Source organism: Halichoerus grypus, chromosome 8 (genome assembly GCF_964656455.1).
Source record: "Halichoerus grypus chromosome 8, mHalGry1.hap1.1, whole genome shotgun sequence".
In the NCBI taxonomy this organism is placed as follows: Eukaryota; Metazoa; Chordata; class Mammalia; order Carnivora; family Phocidae; genus Halichoerus; species Halichoerus grypus.
In genome coordinates, this window is record NC_135719.1 from 54,624,905 (window position 1) to 54,646,605 (window position 21,701).

At 36.7% G+C, this 21,701-nt stretch overlaps 1 protein-coding gene and 1 pseudogene across 8 annotated transcripts in view; one reads left to right on the forward strand and one right to left on the reverse strand.

The window, feature by feature from the left end:
* RNF111 (ring finger protein 111) overlaps positions 1 to 21,701 on the reverse strand; it is a 118,166-nt gene that overhangs the window by 38,421 nt on the left and 58,044 nt on the right. For all 8 annotated transcript variants that reach the window (XM_036107051.2, XM_036107058.2, XM_036107053.2 and 5 more), the window contains exon 2: positions 7,428 to 8,326. In XM_036107051.2, the coding sequence (XP_035962944.1) occupies positions 7,428 to 8,307 (880 nt within the window). In that variant the 5' untranslated portion in view covers positions 8,308 to 8,326. The remainder of the gene's footprint in view (positions 1 to 7,427; positions 8,327 to 21,701) is intronic.
* LOC144382859 (small ubiquitin-related modifier 2 pseudogene) lies at positions 16,643 to 17,987 on the forward strand (annotated as a pseudogene).

Below are 21,701 nucleotides of genomic sequence, written 5' to 3' on the forward strand. Positions count from 1 at the left end.
GTATCTCCCCACTACCACTATCCTCAGATAAACAAGCTCATAAGTTCACTTGGAAGAATAAACAGGCAAAAATAACCAAGAAAATATAAAAGTCTATAATTAAAACAGTGTGCTTCTAGTGTAAGCATAAGACCAATGGAACATAATGAAAACTCCAAATAGGTCCAAATGCCTATGGACATTTAACATATTAAAAATACAGTATCTCAAGTCAATAGGAGAAGGAAAATTTTTAATGATTTGTTTTGGGACAACTGCATAGCCACATTAAAAAAAAATGGATTCATTCCTCATACTGTACATGAGGATAAACATCAAATAGATGCGTGCTTTAAATTAAAAAAAAAGAAAAAGTGAATAATGCAAGGGCTAGGGGAAAAATGGTTATTTCTCTTATAAACTTGGAGTGGGAAAAACTTCCCTAATTATGATACAAAACCCAGAAACAGTAAAGATAAAGGTTAATAAATGTGACTAACCAAAAAAAAAAGATTTGGCATGATAAAAAAGTGTAACAAAGTCAAAGGACTAATGACAAATTTGGGAGAAATGTGTTATTATATAGGATTTATGTTCCCAATATATATAAAGGGTCTGAAAATGGACAGAAAAATGAAGACCAACATCCTGACTGTAAAACAGGCAAAAGATATGAAGAGATTGATCATGAGAAATAAAATGACCTTTAAACATATGAAAAGGGGTGCCTGGGTGGCTCAGCTGGTTAAGTGTCTGACTCTTGATTTCGGCTCAGACCATGATCTCAGGATGGTGGGATCAAGCCCTGAACCGGGCTCTGTGCTCAGCGCAGAGTCTGCTTAGGATTCTCTCTCTCCCTCTCCCTCTGCCCCTCCACCTGCTCACACCCTCTCTGCTCTCTCTCTCAAATTTTTCTTTACTTCAAATATCTGAGAGAGAGAGCAGAGCGAGCGAGAGAGCATGAGCAGGGGTGAGGGGCAGAGGCAGCAGGAAGCCTGACGTGGGGCTCGATCCCAGGACCCTGAGATCATGACCTGAGGCAAAGGCAGACGCTAACCAACTGAGCCACCCAGGCACCCCAAATAAAATCTTTTGAAAAATAAAAAACATATGAAAGATATGCAACATTACTTATGAAAAATTTTTAAAATGCTGGCAAACTATTTCTTACCTGTCAGATGGACCAAAAAACCTAAAATCTGACGACAAATTGTTGGAAAGGCTTTGAGAAAACTGGCACTCTCAAATATTGCTGGTGAGCATCCAAAATGGTTATGATCCCCACAGAGAGAAATTTGGCCATATTTTAAAAATAATACATTCATTTATCTTTGGCCCAACAATCCTCTCCTAGAATTCTATTCCAAAGATACAATGGCAAAAATATGAAATAACATATACAAAAAGCTATTCATTGCATTGCTGTTTTTAACAGCAAAAGGCTGCAAACTATTCATCAATATATTGAACAACCTCTGGTGTAACTATACAATGGAATACTACAAAGCTATAAAAAAAAATAAAAATAAAGAGGAATGAAGAGCAATGAATAAAGGAATAATAGTGTGTATATATACAAATACAAATGTGTATACATATATCCTTTGTATTATATATATATATCTTATGTGTGTGTATACACACACACACACACACACACACACACACACACACACACACATACTTTTATTCCTCTATAATCTCTATACCCTAACAATTCTATATAGTTTGGTGAAAAATCAAGAGAGACATTTTAAGAGAAGGAGAGAATAATATGCATATTTGTTTACATTTTTTTAAAGATTTTATTTATTTGAGAGAGAGAGAGAGAGAGAGCGCATGAGCATGGGGGAGGGGCAGAGGGAGAGGGAAAAGCAGGCTCCCCACCGAGCAGGGAGCCTGAAGTGAGACCTGATCCCAGGACCCTGAGATCATGACCCGAACCCAAGGCAGACGCCTAACCAACTGAACCACCCAGGCACCCCTGTTTACATTTCTGAACAGAAAAAAGATGGAATAACAAACCAAAATTTAAAAGTAATGAAAACACGGGGCGCCTGGGTGGCTCAGTTGGTTAAGCGTCTACCTTCAGCTCAGGTCATGATCCCAGGGTCCTGGGATCGAGCCCCGTGTTGGGCACCCTGCTCAGCAGGGAGCCTGCTTCTCCCTCTCCCTCTGCGGCTCCCCCTGCTTGTACTCTCTCTCTCACGATCTCTCTCAAATAAAATCTTTAAAATTAATTAACTGATTGGTGGCATAACCTCATAGAATACTGTCCAACAGCATAAAGGAACCAGAAAAATCTTACATTTATTAGCATTACTATTAGTAATAATTATAAATATTTCCATTTGTATTCATTTATGAACGTTCATTTATATGTATTTATAGGATGTATAGGATAAAGCAAAAAAGCAATTGTTCATATTGTTAAGAATCAAGATTGTCAATGTAAGAGTAAAGAGATCAAATATAAAACACAAGTTTACATAAAAATCCTAATCCCAAACTTTCAATGGAAATAGTCATATAAATTAATGATTTATCGCTTTCTAAAATCTTTATATATTCCTAATTTTATCCATTAAAAAAGCTGAAAGCAATAACAGAACTCAGCAGAGCAATGAACACAATTCCCAGTCTATAACCTCTAAATATCACTTCTCAATAAAAGGAAATTAGCAGTAATTAAAAAAAAAAAAATGGTTGTTTTCCAGGTTTGAGGCAAGTAGTGTAAAGTATCAATGTGGACCATCTTTTATCAGAGACCATCTTGTCAGAGACCACTGGGGTGGTATCAAAAGGACATAAACCCAATTTGAAGATGCTCCCACATGCCACAGATGAAACTATTCAAGCATCAAAAAAATAAAAAGATTACAGTACATCAACTATACTATAACCCATGAGTTCATAATGATACCTGAAAATGAAAAATATTGCTAGAGTACAGATTCATTCTGAAAAGTGGTAAATTAAGGTGAAAAATCAAACATTCATCTTGCCTTTCCTATATGGACTGCATTTCATAATAAGCAATTAGTTGAAGAATTCTTTGTAGAAGAACCTCCATTAATAAATGTAAGCAGAACGACAGAAAGTCAACACTTTGCCTAATGAAATAATGGACCCAGGCAAGGTCGTCAAAGCTGTTGCTAATACTACATGAAATGCTGATGGGGGAATTTAGGGTGAAAGGATCAGAATGACACCATCTGAACCCTCTCATCAACTTTAACAAGTGATGCAACAGGAAGTATACAGCACCACCAAGGAAGTGTTGCTAAACTGAACTTGAATCAAATCAAGCTTTTAGATCTAACTACCAGTTTGCAGAAAATACGCAGTATACAAAACAAATTAAATGCTATGATGTCTAGAAATTGTTCTGAAATTCTCCAGAAAAAAAAAGCGAGGGGTGAGAGATAAAATAAGAATGGCAGGATGCTGAAAATTGAAGCTAGATTATGTAGGTATACTTCTATTTTTATGTATGAACATTTCCATATAAAAATAACAACAAAAACCTCTATCAGTGTTATTTTTGGAAAAGGACGAAAAGAAATATTCACAAATGTAATTCTTAATATTAGGACTTTACATTTCCACAGGTTATCTTAAAGTTTATCTTAAAACCTTTTAAGGTTTTAAGTTTTAAGGATAAAAGTTTTTAAACTTTTAAAACACAAGTCAATACAGTATGGACTGCACTTGGAAATTATGAATATATACCTGTTGGATGTATTTTTTAAGCTGTAAATAAAAACACAGTCACTGAATTAAAAAAAACAATAACAACTGGGAAATGAGGATTTCCCAGTGCTAATATAAGGACTATATAAAATAAGAATTTAAGCAGCAGTTCAGTTAAAGTACACTGAATAGATCACAGAAATATGTCACTAAAATTAACATCTACTCTCAAACTTAGCTTCTATTAAGTTGTTTTAAAGTATCTGAAGTTCTTGGCAAATATTATCAGGAACAAAACTGGATGTATAAATTCTCAACCTAACTGGCAACTAACAACCCAAGTCACATGTCATTTTGGCTTTCCAGGCTTGAAGAAAGAGCCATAATAAATTTAAAACACAATAAGGATGAGGCAAATAGGGATTTCCCAGAAATCTACTGATTACAACAAATGAACTAATGTTTGTTACAATGTAAAGTACTGACTTAATTCATTCTTTTTTTTTTTTTTTTTTTCTGACTTAATTCATTCTTAGGTGATTTGGTAAAACCAGTTAATCACATACAACTGTTTTATCTTAGAGAGTTTGAAGATCTAACAAAATACTTAACATGTCAAACATTCTTTCCATGAGTACTACAGCAATAGCCAATAAGCGTTGATGGATAGTGTGTGAAAAAGCTGTCCTAGCAGCTCTAGAGTAACTAATACCCATCTATATAAATCATATTATTAAGGTATAATAGATAAATCTAATTAAAATTTGAGATATTCAAACCCTCTCCTAATTCCCAACACACACTAAGACATATTGGAATTGGAGTCAGAAAGCCAGCACTAAAAATACATCTAGAAGGAAAATCTCTCTCTTAAGAATCTAAGAAATTTCTTGATAATAGAGCAATGTCCCATAAATATTTCAGTTTAACTTTTTGAACGTAAATCAATCTAAAATAGTTTTCCAAATGCTTCATATGTAATGAGGGTGATGATAACAATATACCTCATTAAGAGTGTTGGGAGAATGAAATGAGAATACATATAAACACTCAGAACATTACCAGCACAGAGTAAATACTCAAAAAGTGCTAGGTATTTTTATTATCATCACGACATCATCTACTGTTGGGTGATAAAGGAACTTGATGAAAATTCCTTGGAGGGCATTCTGGTAACAACAGCTAGCAAATTTTTTAATGCATGTAACTTCCTATATGCTTTTAGAAATTATTCCTTAAGATATGCTTGCCTAGGTGTGCAAAACTGTGTGCACAAGGCTGTTCAATGCAACAATATTCATCAACAAAACCTGGCTAAATAGGGGCGCCTGGGTGGCTCAGTCGTTAAGCATCTGCCTTTGGCTCGGGTCATGGTCCCAGGGTCCTGGGACTGAGCCCTGCACCGGGCTCCCTACTCGGTGGGAAGCCCGCTTCTCCCTCTCCCACTCCCCCTGCTTCTGTTCCCTCTCTCGCTGTGTCTCTCTCTGTCAAATAAATAAATAAAAAATCTTAAAAAAAAAAAAAACCTGGCTAAATAAATTATGAAACATCCATACAAAGGAAATACTATGCAACCATTTTTTTTAAATGAGGATATACCTATACACACTAATATTTTAAAAACCCCATTATTTATTTACCCTTATATATGTTCCACATTTTCTGAGGAGAGAAGAAACTGCTAACTGACTACTTCTGGGTAATAAAACTGGGACCTAAGAAGTGGTAAACTTTTATTTTTTATTTTAAACATTCTGGGTACTTAAAAAATTGCACACTATGTGAATGTTACTCTTAAACCATTATTTAAAAAAACAAAACAAAACAAATTGGTTTAAAACAAAACATTGGTGTAAAAACCAGAAAAGGGGGCTGCCTGGGTGGCTCAGTCAGTTAAGCATCTGCCTTCGGCTCAGGTCATGATCCCAGGAACCTGGGATCAAGCCCCGCGTTGGGCTCCCTGCTCAGTGGGGAGTCTACTTCTTCCTCTGCCCCTTCCCCTGCTTGTGTACTCTCACTCTCTCTCAAATAAATAAATAAAATCTTTAAAAAAAAGATTAAAAAAATAAAAACCAGAAAAAAAATCCAAAGAATTTGTTTCAACATTTGGATTTGTGTTTCCAGAGACAAACATTACTCTTAAATGTCTGAAAGTATTATGCAGTTGAAATAATGCAATTTTTCCAAGAAAGACAGCAATAACCACATGCTATAGTATTAAATAAGATTTTTAAATGAATTACAGAGTTTGCATTTATCTTGAATACTTGAGAGTATATGAACTCCTTTCTTCCTAGAAACAGACACTGATATTGACCTACATTACCTCTATTCTCATGCCTCCTACATGCCTACAGCTCCTTGGAACTTCTGCTTCACATCACCAACCATCCTACCTCATTAATTTCAAGCAGAAATTGGGCTCTGCTGCTCTCTCTTCCCCAAACAAGTCTTCACAGTCTAACCACCTGAGGAAAATGTGAAATGTGGCAACTAAGCAAGATAATTCCTATTCTCACCTCCCTGTTTCTCAAGAGACCTCAGAGAATGGTTGCTATAACCTCCTCCCAGTTATAGGTAATCTCAACAAACTCTTTAAAACAAACATTTGGGTAGGTTTAAAAAACTGAACTGATCATGGCTAAAACTAAATATCAAAGTTACTGGTTTTGGAGTTCTGGCAAAGATAGAAAAATAAAAATGGAAGGGGAAAGGGAGTCTTGGAAAAGGAAGTAACCCATATAGAGGGAGAAAAGAGAGAGGGGAAATGGCATATTGGCACAGTAGATTAGCAGGCTCTACCCTTGACAAGCAGGACATCAGGCAAAGACAGGGAGACCTTTGTGTCAGTATTAAAAACCATGATCATAGCCCTTTTATCCCCCATTCTTTCACAAGAAAGTATTCTTTTCCCTCAGCTAAGACACTACTCTTCAATGCTCACTTCAAAAACTTCCTTTAAATTCAGCAAACCGTAAAAATGGTATACATGGAACATACTTACACTTCAGAGACTGCACATAATCTTATTCTAGTTAAATATAATATTTACTGTGAGGAGGGGACAATGCTCTCAAGCTAATCCTCTATCAATTCAATTTTAACTGATCAATCATGTGCTCTACTGAGCACTATCAGGACTAAAAGTTTGTGTTCTAGTATTAGAATAAAAGCATCTCGGGGCACCTGGGTGGCTTAGTCATTAAGCGTCTGCCTTCGGCTCAGGTCATGGTCCCAGGGTCCTAGGATCGAGTCCCACATCGGGCTCCCTGCTCAGCGGGAAGCCTGCTTCTCCCTCTCCCACTCCCCCTGCTTGTGTTCCCTCTCACGCTGTGTCTCTCTCTGTCAAATAAATAAAATCTTTAAAAAAAAAAAAAAAAAGAATAAAACCATCTCTCAAATACTTGAAATTATTTTTCAGTTATAAAGATTATGACAAGGTAACTAGTAATAAGAATAGAGTACTTAAAGGAAAAATAATATTAAGTATTTTAGTGTTCTTACTGCGGTTGAATGTGAAAGAAATCCATCACAGAGCTATCCGAAAAAGTATAAAATTAAAAAATTTGATCTTAGAATTGGAGTCATGGTTTAATACCACAGTTGGCAATTTATTTATATGGCTTAAAAATAAAAGTTAATTGAGCCTTATATTCCTTCTAAAAGCAATGAAATCATTAACACGTAGAAGAGAATTAAGCACAAACACAATGCAAGAGCTTCCATGTTTTGTTCAACTTAAGAAACATTTTTACCTGAGGGAACAGATGGATTGTTTTGGTGGTTTTCACTGGTAGAAACAAACAAATCTTCTTCTCCTTCAGTTGATGAGCTGGAAGAGGATTCGCTGCTGAGGTCATTCTCACTGGAACTACTAGAAGTGGGGAGCAATGCATATTTTCTTCGGGCTAACACTTCTCGTTTTTTTCTCTGCATTAATATCCTCTCTTTTTGTTTCTGTGTCCTCTGTGAGGAATTATTTTTTACAAATCTCTTTCTGCATGGAAGTCTCCTTAATGAACTGCTATGAAAACAGGGTCTTTTCATTAACAATCCTGAAACAGATTCTGTCTCTGTCCGGGGCCACTTTTGGGACCGTGCACTATGAGTTCTACTTTTAGCACTCAAAATTGCCTGGGAATGTCTTACAGAGACTTCTTTATCCTCATCCGAAGTCACAGTATCAGAATCTCCAAAATGTAGACTAGATGAAGGAGAAGAAAGACAATCACTAAAAGAGGAATCATTATCTTCATCGCTTGGTGTTTCTAGGTGTTGCCTCAATCCTAATATTCCCTGGTTCTCTTTAACACAATTTTGCATGTAAGAAGGGCCAGCCTGCTGGCTTTTGCGTTTTTTCCTCACAACAACACTTTTTTCTTGTTCTTGTTGGTTACCATTCATGTCCTTCTCTTGTTTTTGAGAATCATCACACAAATGAGAGAATTCATTCCCCACTTTACTGTTAATCATCTCAACTCCCGCAGGAAAACTTTTGGCTGCCCCAATGGGCTCTGGATGCAAGAGGATGCCTTTCAGACTCTCCTGTGTCTTTGGCGCATCAGAAGGAATCTCACTCTTCATATCCACTTTTAAGGTATATAACTTGTTATATTCAGGAGTCCATTGAGACATGGGAAACTTTAAGGAAGGCCTAGAAGACACAATTAGAAATTTAAAAGGATGTTAATGTTTTACTACACTAACTGAAGAGTTTCAGATTCCACTGAGAACATCGCTGTAACAGAGAACTGCCTTTTCCTGATATACCAGGATATAAAATGGTTGTAATAAGTCATTTTGCTGTTCTTTTAAAACATTTTTCTGATACCTCTACCACATACCCAATTTTTAGAAATATAGTAAAGATCATAGAACATAAGCCTACTTGAAAACTTCTATTAATCAAAAACTTACCTTGCTGTTATTATCTTTCTACCTTCAGCAACATATTTGGTTAAAATCTAACAATTTCTTCAAAATCTATTATAGTAAAAATAGATTAAAGGACTAGAATTCAAAAGACTTTGATTAGTCAATGTTTTTTCCTGGTATCCTGAAAGTGGTAATTAAATATTTTTTGTACATCTAGATGGCTACTGTATTAGACAGATTGCTATAAATAATGAACTAGTATAAATATAGCTTCTCTTCCCCATGGTTCTTTTCTTCGTACTATTCTATTCTCTGATGAGAATATAAACTCACTGATAGACAAAATATACAATTAGTACATTTCACAAAGTTTTAGATACACGCAGAAAGACTCCAGCCAAGACTGTGAGTTGCAAAAGATCAGTCAGTTAAAGCAGCACAGGAGAACATAAAACCAAATTTCCTATAACTAATCTAAGGGTATCTAAATCATTCTATCTTTGAAATTAGGGGCTGCTGAACAAGGGGATTTGAAATTAATGCATCTACATCAATGTACACATGAGAATGGTAATAACACAAAAGTAATTAAATATCATGACTCAAAATGGAATGTATTTTTTAGAAAGGCAGTTAATGTGAAAGTGCAAAATATGATTAAATAATGTTAAGACTTTTAACTTAAGTTTTTATTGAAGTACAACAGACACATATTCTAAATTTGTAGCTCGATAAATTCTCACAAAGTGAACATATGTGTGTAACCTCCAAGATCACAAAACATAAAATAACCAGCACCCTAAAAATCCCCTTCCAGTCACTCCAACTACTGGAAGTTGTAACGACTATGGATTAGTTTTGTATTTAACATGCACTTTTAAACCACGTCCTAAAAAGAGAGGATAAAAAGGTATTTGGTAGCAAGTCTTTTCCTTCTCCACAAATGACAGTTACAGGAATATACAACCTCACAGGTCTCCCACTTTATTTTAATGTATAATTATTATCAGAACAGATGACAGCAATTAAAAAAAAAAAAAAAAAAGAAACAGCCTATTTCTTTCTTTTTTGAGTAGGCTCCATGCCCAACATGGGGCCTGGAACTCACAACCTTAAGATCAAGAGTCACATGTTCCACTGACTGAGCCAGCCAGCCACCCCAGAAACAGCCTATTTCTATATAAAGCTATCAAAACCTCTATCTTCTATAATTCCTTTTTACAAGGATAGGCAGTGCTGTATCCAAAATGAGCCATCAAGCCCTGTCTGGAGTTCAGCAGGATCAGTAGTAAAGGAGGAACACAGTGAACACATGGGCACAGCAATGAGCAAATTATAAGAGGCAGCAAATCAGACAAGGATCACCATAATTAAATTTAAGAAAACACAAATCACAACAATAAAGTACAGATACATGTGATTTAAGATTCAAGGGGTGGCCCACTAAGATGGCTACAATAAAAAAATATAGATAATAACAAGTGTTGGCAAGGATATAAAGAAATTGGAATCTTCATACATTGCTGGTGGGAATATAAAATGGTGTGGCCACTTTGGAATGTAAAATGGTGTAGCCACAATACTCATAGTACCATTAGTCATGACAGCTCAAAAGTACAAACAATACAAATGTCTATCAATTGAATAAATAAATCCATACCATGGTTACTCATTAATCAAAAGAAATGAAATATTATTTCATGCTACAAAATGATATGACCTCAAAAACGATACACTAAGTAAAAGAAACCAGTCACAAGACCACATTTTGTAAGATTCCTTTCGTAAGAAAAGTCCAGAACAGGCAATGCTATAGAGATAGAAAGTAGATTAGTGATTGTCCGGGACAGGAGAATAACAGGAGAACTGAGATGTGATGGCCAAAGTGTTTCGGATTTACTTTCAGTGAACTGAAAATGTTTTAAAACTGATTGTGGTGATAGCTAATCAGTTCTGAATATTCTAAAAACCACTGACGTATACACTTAAAAAGGGAGAGTTGTAATGGTATGTGAATTATATCTCCATAAAGCTGTTGCCAAAAAGTCAAGAAGTATCCAAATTTCTGGGCATCAGATAATTATGGACCTCTCTTTTATCTCACTAAAGAGTCATGTCATTTGGAAAAATCTGGGGATCTTTCAGACATCTATGTCTCCCAGGAGTTGTGATAAGTTGGATCTCTGAAGAAATAAAACTTTATATGCTGAAGAAAAAAAAACTGCTTCAGACTCCTCATCCTTAATTACTAAGTCACCCTCTGGGTCCTGGTAATGGAGATCCTGAGAGGCAATGAAAACTCACCAAATGGACAGATCAATTCTGAGAACAAGAATCCATAAGTGAATTTACAAAGAAGTGATTCATAGCATAATTTACTAAACTCAATTTCTTTTCCATTAGTTTATGCCCCAAAGCCAAAACAATGAACTCTTTATGGTTAACTCTGCTCTGGGTTTTGGTGAATTTTGTCTGTCTAGCTGGAGGCAGGGAGGGAATAAGGGATAGGTGGTAGGTATATGGTACAGTATGTGGTGTGTGTTTGTACACAGGTAACTGTTCTTGAGTTACCATGTCAAGCAGTCATCAAATACAAAATTAACATCCCATATTACCTGAGCTATTCCCACCAGGGGAGTATTCTAATTCATGCTTTTATTTTGAACTGAGAAAAAGAAGAGAAGTTAAGTTCATGAAAAGAAATAAACATCAGTACTGCATTTTTTTAACTAAAAAAGCAAAACTAACACAAAGGATCAATAAATAATGTTCCAAACTATTTGGTATTTGATAAAATTATAATCTAGTCTTTTATTTCTATGAAAATTATTGGCTGATCCAATTTACAAAGGAGGTTAAATATGTACCAGATATATCTTAACTCCTTAGCCACATTAGGACTAGTTTGTTATTATACATTGCTTCAATACTGAATCCACAAGACTAGTCGCTCCTTGTACTGGTTTGAGTCAATCATTTTATTGCTATGTCATGACAGGAGCATACCAATTACTCCTGATACCAGTGTAGGATACCCAACTAGTAAACCTTGCATGAAAAAAAGCACAATAACTAAAAATGTTAACTTTCCAAACTAAAAATTAGGGTTAGGATTTCACAATTTACATCATAAATTAAATTTACATGAGCATAAGGGGGAGGGGTAAAAACTCATTAAGATTATGGATACAACTTTGAGGAACTCTACCTCTAAACTGAGATATGGTTTAGAAACAGTCATTATTATTGGTATGAATGACTTTTACAACCAATGATAAATTTAAGTACTGTTAAGATTAAATAGAAATTTGATGATTTTACAGAGCTCTAAAGGAAACAAGATTTTTAAAAATATCCATAAGATAATTTTGTATTTTTCTATAAAAGTTTTAATTATCAGAAAATGAACTAGAAATATGTCCACCGTTCATCCACTTTTTTCATATAATTAAGTGGAAACAAATATTTGTACCATAGGGATATTACTCAGGACATGTTTTAAATTTTTAATTCTCTTTTACTGATATTTATTTTACCATGTGCCAGTTTAAGAATATGAAATCGAGAACCTGACAGAATACTCTCTCCACCTAAATGCTTAATAACTACCACTACTTATAGCTAAATAGTATGGACAATATGGTTTGTTACATACTCTGAACAGTCAAAATTTCATTAGCAAGAAAGATATTTCAGCCCAACAGGCATCATTCTGGGCTCATAACTACATTAGCAAAATGCCAAAAAATAAACTAAATTTTTTAAAGAGAGATCTCTGCTCTTACACGTAGGAGCACACAATATACTCAATTATGAAAAGGAATGAGGGAACCTTGATAAACTTATTAGCAAATAAAAATTAACTTGCAGACTGGTATCTTGAAAGAAAAGAGGAAGTTACAGTCAGGATAACTACTGGGAGACTACCAAACTCAACTTCTTTTAGGAAGCTAAATGTAGGGCGCCTGGGTGACTCAGTCGGTTAGGCATCTGCCTTCAGCTCAGGTCATGATCCCAGGGTCCTGGGATAGGGTCCCACATCGGGCTCCCTGCGGAGCAGGAAGCCTGCTTCTCCCTCTGCCTCTGCCTCTCATGAATAAATAAAATCTTAAAAAAAAAAAAAACAAGGAAGCCAGATGTAATAAAAATGTGAAAAAAGATAAATGATCAAGGCAACCTAGCCTAAACAGACAATAATGTTCAGAAGATAGACTGTTAGCTATCAAATGATTCATTTGAAATCTTGTTGACCAAGGGCATCAGGATGAAATAAACCATTACAGATAATTCACTGAAGGTCCTAGAAGAGACAATTATAGATATAATGTTATCAGAGTACAGAAGAAAATGGGATAATGTAAAAAACTTCCAGGATAAAACTCACAGAACACTAAAAACTGCATTTACTGAATCAACAGTTCCAGCAGGTCCACTAGGGTATGTATCTCAGGGGCTGCAAGAGACACTGATCCACATATTGACATTAGAAAACTAAAATCATAGTCCTAACCCTCAAAGAATTCAGACAGGGGAGAAAGAGAAATACAGATTACAAAACACCAAAAGGAAGACACTGCAGGGACACTTAGAAATTAGAGAAGGAATCCATAATTTGAAGGATAAATAAGAGTCAGGAAAGGGAATAACAGCGTAGTGGGGGACAGAAGAGGCAGGCCATTCTAAAATATAAGACAAAGGGTACAACTTGACAAATCTTAAACTACAAAGTTGTATCATTATAGTTGTACTTCAGTTGGACCATCTGGTAAAACGGGGTGAAAAAGGGATTGAAGTGGGCCAAAACTGAAGACAGAAAAGAACAGTAAAGATGCTACTGCTATATAAAATGAGAAAAATACATGGATAGACAATAAGGGACTGCTGATTAGAACGGGAAAGCACAAAATCCAGAGATAATGAATTACCAGGAGTTTGTTAACCTTTGGATAGGAAACATCCAGCACTAGCTAGCATCCTAGTCCAAATGATCATAATCTTCTGCCCGTACTATTGCAACAGACTCTAATTGTTCTTATTTCTACCAACAATTCATTTCTACATAGCAACTTGGTGTATCCTAAGAATATAAATCAGATATTACACCCTTGCTCAAATTTTTCCCGTGGTTCCCAAATGTCTCAAAAACAAAATCCTTTACCACAGTTTATATGACCCTTTATGATCTAATGCCCCTCTATTTCTCTTACCACCTCACCTCTATTCACTAGACTACAGTCAAACTGGCCTTCTTTCTTGCTGTTCTTTGAACATGGCAAGCTTCCTCTGCACCTACACTTTGCGTTCCCCATGCCTACCATGCTTTTCCCAAAGATTTTTGAAAGGCTAACTACATTCTGCTCACTATGTGGGTCTTGGTTTAAATGTCACCACCTAGGCGCCTGGGTGGCTCAGTTGGTTAAGCATCTGCCTTCAGCTCAGATTATGATCCCAGGCTCCTGGGATCAAGTCCCTCACTGGGCTCCCTGCTCAGCAGGGAATCTGCTTCTCCCTCTGCCCCTCCGCCCTGCCCATGATCTCTCTCTCTCTCACTCACTCTCTCTCAAAAAAAAAAAAAAAAAAAAACCTTAAAAACTTAAAAAATTAGGGGCGCCTGGGTGGCTCAGTCATTAAGTGGCTGCCTTCGGGGCAGAACCAACTTTTTCTTTCCTCTTCCTTCACTCAGGATCAGACCTGCACTGCAGTCCAACAACGGTGTCTTCTCCAGTTCCCGCCATCATTTTCTCTTACAGGCACTTCCCCCTAATAAAATCCTTGCACATTGTGCAATGAGGAAAATACCAACAGTGAAAAGGCAACCCAGAGAATAGAAGAAAATATTCACCAATCATGTATCTGATAAGATATCTGATAAGGATTGATATCTAGAATATATAAGGAATTCCTAAAACTCAACAACAACAAAAACCCGATTAAAAATGGACAAAGGAACTGAGTAATTATTTCTCCAAAGAAGATATACAAATGGCCAACAGGAACATAAAAAGAGGTGCGCCTGGGTGGCTCACTCAGTTAAATGTCCAACTCTTGATTTCAGCTCAGGTCTTGATCTCAGGGTCGTTGAGTTCAAGCCCCTCACTGGGCTCCACACAAAAAATAAAAATAAAAAGATGTTACTAATCAGTAGAGAGATGTAAGTCAAAAATACAATGTGATGCTACTTCACACCCAGGATGGCTATTATCTAAAAAACAAAGTAACAAGTATCAGTAAGGGGTGGAGAAACTGGACCCCTTGTACACTGCTGGGAAATGTAAAATGGTGCAGCAGCTGTGGAAAAGAGTAGCAATTCCTCCAAAAATTAACAGAGAATTACCATGTGATCCAGCAATTCCATTTCTAGGTATGCCCCTAAAAGAAAGCAGGGACTCAAACAGATATTTGACATACCTGTTCACAACAGCATTATTCACAACAGCCAAAAAGAGGAAGCAACCCAAAAGTCCATCAATGGATGAATGAATAAACAAAATGTGGTGTATATATACAGTGAAATATTGTTCAGCCTTAAAAAGAAGGAATCCAGGGCACCTGGGTGGCTCAGTCGGTTAAGCGTCCAACTCTTGATTTCGGCTCAGGTCATGATCTCAAGGTCGTGAGATCAAGCCATTAGTGGGGCTCCAACCTCAGCACAGGGTCTCCTTGAAATCCTCTCCCTCTCTCTCACTAAAATAAATAAGTAAAATAAATCTTTTTTTTTTTTTTAAAGGAAGGAATCCATACAAAAACCTGCACTAGATGTTTACAACAGCTTTACTTGTAATTGGCACAACTTGGAAAACAACCAAGATGTCCTTCAGGAGATGAGTGGATAAACTGTGGTACATCCAGACAATGGAATATTATTCAGTGCTAAAAAGAAAGGAGCTATCAAGCCAGGAAAAGATGTGCAGAAACCTTAAATGCACATTATATTAAGTGAAAGAAGCCAATCTGAAAAGGCTAAACATGCTGAATGATTCCAACTATAGTACATCAAATTCTAGAAAAGGCAAAAAACTATGGAGACAATGAAAATATTAGTGGTTATAGGGAGGGGGTTTGGGGGGCAATAAACAGGTAAAGCAAAAAGGATTTTCAGGGCAGTGAAGTACTGTTTGATATTATAATGAAGGATATATACCATTACACATTTGTCCAAACCCGTAGAATGTACAACACCAAGAGTGAACCCTAAGGTAAACTAAAGACCTCTGAGTGATGATGATGAGTCAATTTAGGTTCATCCTTGGTTAAAAAAAAAAAAAAGTACTATTCTGGTGATTGATGTTGATAATGGGGACAGAGAGTATATAAGAAGTCTCTCATATACCTCCCTCTCAATTTTGTTATAAGCCTGAAACTGCTCTTAAAAAAAAAAAAATCTTTAAAAAAAAAGGAAATTCTGACACATGCTACAACATGAATGAACCTTGATGACATTAAGCTAAGTGAAATAGCCAGTCACAAAAGGACAAATACGTATGCTTCCATTTACATGAGTTACCTAGAGCAGTCAAATTCAGAGACAGAAAGTGGAACAGTGGTCACCAGGGCATAGGGGGAGAAGGGGATGGAAGTTAGTGTTAAATGGGTACAGAATTTCAGTTGGGAAAGATAAAAATGTTCTGGATATGGATGGTGGTGGTGGTTGCAAAACAATGTGAATATATTTAATGCCAAACCACACACTTACACATGGTTAAAACAGTAAACTTTATATGATGTATATTTTACAACCAAAAAAAAAAAATTCCTTGCACATTTAATCTTGTCGTGGCATCTCTTTCTCAGAGAACCTGTACTAACACACACTCCATTTAAAGAACCAACTTCTTTTCTCCATCATTCAATATCACATCCTGATTTTTGTAAAGTCCTTGACCCGCCAATAACTAAAGTCTCGTTAGCCTATTTTTATTGTATATGGTATGGGTTCCCTCACTAAATTTCGAGTTCCAAGAAAGCAGGAACCTTGTCTGCCCCATTCACTGCCCGATCTCTAGCAACTAAAACTCAACTGGCACATAGTAGGCACTCAATGAATATTTTTTAATTGCATTAATCAATAAAACAATAAATGGGTAAAATTTAAAAAATGACTGCTGTATTTCTGGCTGGGGTAACTAAGAATTATGGTGCTGTCAATCACTAAGACAGGAAAGAAAGGAGAATATGAAGAATGAGAGTAATAGTAACAAAATTATGTAACAATAATAATGTTTAAGACTTGAACATTTATCATAACCCCATTTTCAGTTACAACAGCTCTAGAACCACAGAAAACATAAAAATAAATATTTTATACTTGGGGGTTCAACAAGTCCTTGAAACAGAGAAACTCATCACAAAAAGAAACAGTAAGGAAACAAAGATTTTCTCCTCCATAAAACTGGTAACCTGATCTACATGTAGCTAATTAGAAAATACTACAGAAAAAAAAATACCACTCACAATAGAGGTGAGAAGATTTAATACCCAGTATAACATTTAACAAGAGACACACAGTACCGGCTCCTGGTGCTGCTTGTGGGCTCGTTCAGTGCGGACCTGGTACCTCTTTTGTGAAGCGGCGGCTGAGGAGACTCCAGCACTCACCATGGCCAAAAAAACCCCAAGGAAGGAGTCAAGACTGAGAACAACGATCATATTAATTTGAAGTTGGCGGGACAGGATGGTTCTGTGGTGCAGTTTAAGATTAAGAGGCATACACCACTTAGTAAATTAATGAAAGCCTATTGTGAATGACAGGGTTTGTCAATGAGGCAGATCAGATTCCGATTTGATGGGCAGCCAATCAATGAAACAGACACAGCTGAACTATTGGAAATGGAGGATGAAGATGCAATTGATGTGTTCCAGCAGCAGACAGGAGGTGTCTACTAAAAAGGGAACCTGCTACTTTACTCCAGAACTCTGTTCCTCCAGACCAAGAAGACAGTCTCAATTAGAAAGCCGCAATTTGGTTCCACCACATCCTGACTACTACAGGATAGTTTTCTCTATTCTTTCATTTTCCCCTTCCCCATTCCTTTATTGTACATAAAGTAACTATGTATGTGCACAAGCATATTGCATTTTTTTTTAACTAAATGGCCAACGGTATGTTTTGATCGACATCAAATGGAGATGGGATGGGGGAAAATACTGCTTCTGTGAAAATACCCCTTCTCTCCATTAGTGGCACGCTCCGTCAGCTCTTATCTTTATATTCCAGTAAGTTACTTTGGTCTCACTGTTTAACAAAAAAAGAACAACATAAAAATCCTTGCATACCTTGTTCGATTGGAGAATTTTAATGTTTTTCATTTATCATTGTAAAACCAAGGACAATTTTATAACTTTTTTGTACGTAGCTGTTACATGTAGGGCAATCTGTCTTTAAGTAGGGATAAATTACTCTAAAAGAAATGAATCCTAGATAGCTTTCCCTTCAAGTCAAACGTCTTGTTGTTTATTTATTTATTTATTTTTAAAAGATTTATTTATTTGACAGAGAGAGACACAGCGAGAGAGGGAACACAGCAGGGGGAGTGGGAGAGGGAGAAGCAGGCTCCCCGCGGAGCAGGGAACCCGATGCGGGGCTCGATCCCAGGACCCTGGGATCATGACCTGAGGCGAAGGCAGACGCTTAATGACTGAGCCATCCAGGCGCCCCAAGCGTCTTGTTGTTTAAATAAACTTCTTGTTTAAAAAAAAAAAAGAGACACACAGTACCTATATGAAAACAATTATTACTATGTCAGTTTTGCAAAAATTATTGGGAAATTTAATGTGACTCCAAAATATTAGCAAATTTTTAAAACTATAAAACAATGGAGGGGCACCTGGGTGGCTCAGTTGGTTAAGCGTCTGACTTAGGCTCAGGTCATGATCTCAGGGTCCTGGGATCAAGTCCCAAGGTGGGCTCCCTGCTCAACGGGGAGTCTGCTTATCTCCCTCTCTTTCTGCCCCTACCCTCCCACCACTTGTGTGCACGCACTCTCTCAAATAAATAAAATCTTAAAACAAAGGAAACTAGCATTCTAGTTCTCTTAACCTTCAAAGATTCTCTGCCATCCATAGTCCTCCAGACACGTAGATCTGTTCACAGTTCTGTATTGAACAGCTCAGAATTTCTTTTCTCAGCACCAAAGGAAAATCTTGATATCATTTGGGTAAAGAGGTGGTAGAACAAGGAGTATCACTGGATGGGTCTATGCTAATATAACGGGGACTGCCATATTATTTGCTAGAGTCACATGGTCAGTCTTACTGTTGCATTTAAAAGTCACTGAATTTTTTGGGGTGCCTGGGTGGCTCAGTCATTAAGTGTCTGCCTTCGGCTCAGGTCATGATCTCAGGGTCCTGGGATCGAGCCCCGCATCGGGCTCCCTGCTCGGCGGGGAGCCTGCTTCTCCCTCTCCCACTCCCACCTGCTTGTGTTCCCCCTCTCGCTGTGTCTCTGTCAAATAAATAATTAAAATCTTTAAATAAATAAATAAATAAATAAAAAATAAAAGTCACTGAATTTTAGAATGATTTATACGGAGAGTGAAGAGATTTAGAGACCTAAATCCAAAGATGTTCACTCTATTCTTTAACCTAAACAGATATCCATAGAGATAATAACTTGAGAGGAACCAGACATGAGATACCCACATGAGGAGATTCAGGGACATCCTCCATTCCATGCTGCTCTAAATATTATTGCCCAGATATTAAAAGGAATTAAGGTGTATAGTACAATGGAGTTTACAACTGTCAGACTCTGAAAGTTACCTAAAGAGAGGTATGCCCAGGATCACTATCTCCACTGAGAAGCACAGACAGCACCATGGGTTGACTATCTCAGCTAAGGCTTACTCTATGAATGAAGTTTTTATCCCCCCAAGTACAAACCTGACTTCAAACAACAGGGAAGAGAACTAGCTAACTGACCAACTCACCAAGAAGATGACTGTAAGACTAAGAAATCTTATAAAACATTGTCAAAATATTCTAGGAAGCTAGAGAAAATGAGGCATTACAATAATAAAAAAAAGCTAGCATATCTAAGAACTAAAAACATTATGAAAAAAAGGATACTGAATGACAAACAGGGAAGGTGATTTTCCACATTTAAGTGGGATCACTAACAAAAAAGAATAAATAGTCAATCAAAAGTAAATGTCATTCATTTGTGTACTAAAAAGAGCTGGGTTCAAGTCTTGACTCTGCTCCTGACTAGCTGTGTCACCTTGGGCAGATTACTTAAACTCTCTAAGACTATTCCTTGTCTATAAAATTGGGATACTAGTATCTATCTCATAAAATTGTTTAAAGGGTTAAATGAGAGTACCTAGCAAAGTACCTGGCATAATGGCTCTTATTATTAATTCCTTTTCTAGAGGAGCAGTTACATAGATAAGAAATACGTTTAAGATCTTCCCTTAGGGGCCCCTGGGTGGCTCAGTCATTAAGCGTCTGCCTTTGGCTCAGGTCATGATCCCAGGGTCCTGAGATCGAGCCCCGCATCAGGCTCCCTGCTCAGTGGGAAGCCTGCTTCTCCCTCTCCCGCTCCCCCTGCTTGTGTTCCCTCTCTCGCTGTGTCTCTACCAAATAAATAAAATCTTAAAAAAAAAAAAAAAAGATCTTCCCTTATACCTAGAAAAAGATGAAATCCTCAGAGTCAACGAAGGGCATACAATCAACAGTTCCTACAGAACCTTAAAGTATAAAAATGAAGGACCAATAGTCTTTGTCACAAAATCCATGAAAACAAATAATTCTACAGATTCTCCTCTACTATGAGGATTAAAGTTTGAGGAGCTGGATGCTCCCTAATTTCTAATACTAGACATTCTACTTTTGGAAAAAGATAAATCTCTCTCAAATATTAGGTTTCTATTACTCAATGACCTAATGATATTCTTGTTTGTCTTGTTTAAAATATTCTAAAATCCCCAAGTGTTAGTCATCAAAGGAAAACATATCTAACATCTACTTAGGTCTCCTATCAGTACAAACTAGGTGGAGTTCAATACAGAGTCTACTACTCTAACCATGATTGTGGTGTCATCATGACCAGTAGCAAAATGAAGGGTGTCTCAATCCTGGCAAGCCCGAAGAGTATCTGGGACTCCGTTTCAACTAGTTAGGAAGGCAGTACTACAAATCATAGGGTATACAATGTCTAACATTTCTGGTATGGAAGCCTGGACTCTGGGATTTATATTGCAACATGAAATATGAAATACAAAGATACTGCTAATTATCTGTTATATAAAATAAGTTCTATCACAAAAAAAAAAAAACTAAAAGAATCAACCAAAAAAGATTCCATATGCAAAAAACTACAGAACTGTACAATACGATGTGAAAGACAATCCTCATAAATGGAGTAACACCTCATTTCTGTATGAGCAAAGACTCTAAATGGCCTTTGTTACAAATTAGAAAAAAGCCATAATTTTTTTAAAATATAAAACATAAACACCATCACCATGGACATGTTACTGCCTTTAAAAACACTAAAACTAAAGATTAATTCAAATTCATAGTTTTTGATGTAGTTTCTCACCATTTTGTTCACTGGAACTTTCAAATAATCAACATTTAATTAAAAATAACTGTACAGGGGCACCTGGGTGGCTCAGTCAGTTAAGCAACTGCCTTCGGCTCAGGTCATGATCCTGGAGTCCCAGGATCAAGTCCCGCGTCGGGCTCCCTGCTCAGTGGGGAGTCTGCTTCTTCCTCTGATGCTCCCCCCTCTTGTACACTCTCTCTCTCACTCTCTCTCTCTCAAATAAATAAAATCTTTAAAAAAAAAAAATAAAATAAATAAAAAATAAAAAATAACTGTACAGAGGGACACCTGGGTGGCTCAGTCAGTTAAGCATCTGCCTTTGGCTCAGGTCATGATCTCAGGGTCCTGGGATCACGTTCCGCATCGGGCTCCCTGCAGAGCAGGAAGCCTGCTTCTCCCTCTCCCTCTGCCTGCCACTCCCCCTGCTTGTGCTCTCTGACAAATAAATAAAATCTTTAAAAAAATAATAATAACTGTACAGAGCTATATGTATAACTGAGGAGGGTAGAAGTAAAAGGGAAAATCTGATTCAAGTATTTTTTCCTTTTTATTTAAGTTTTAATTTTCACAACTAAGATAAAATTAGGGTATATCCATAAAACAAACTGCT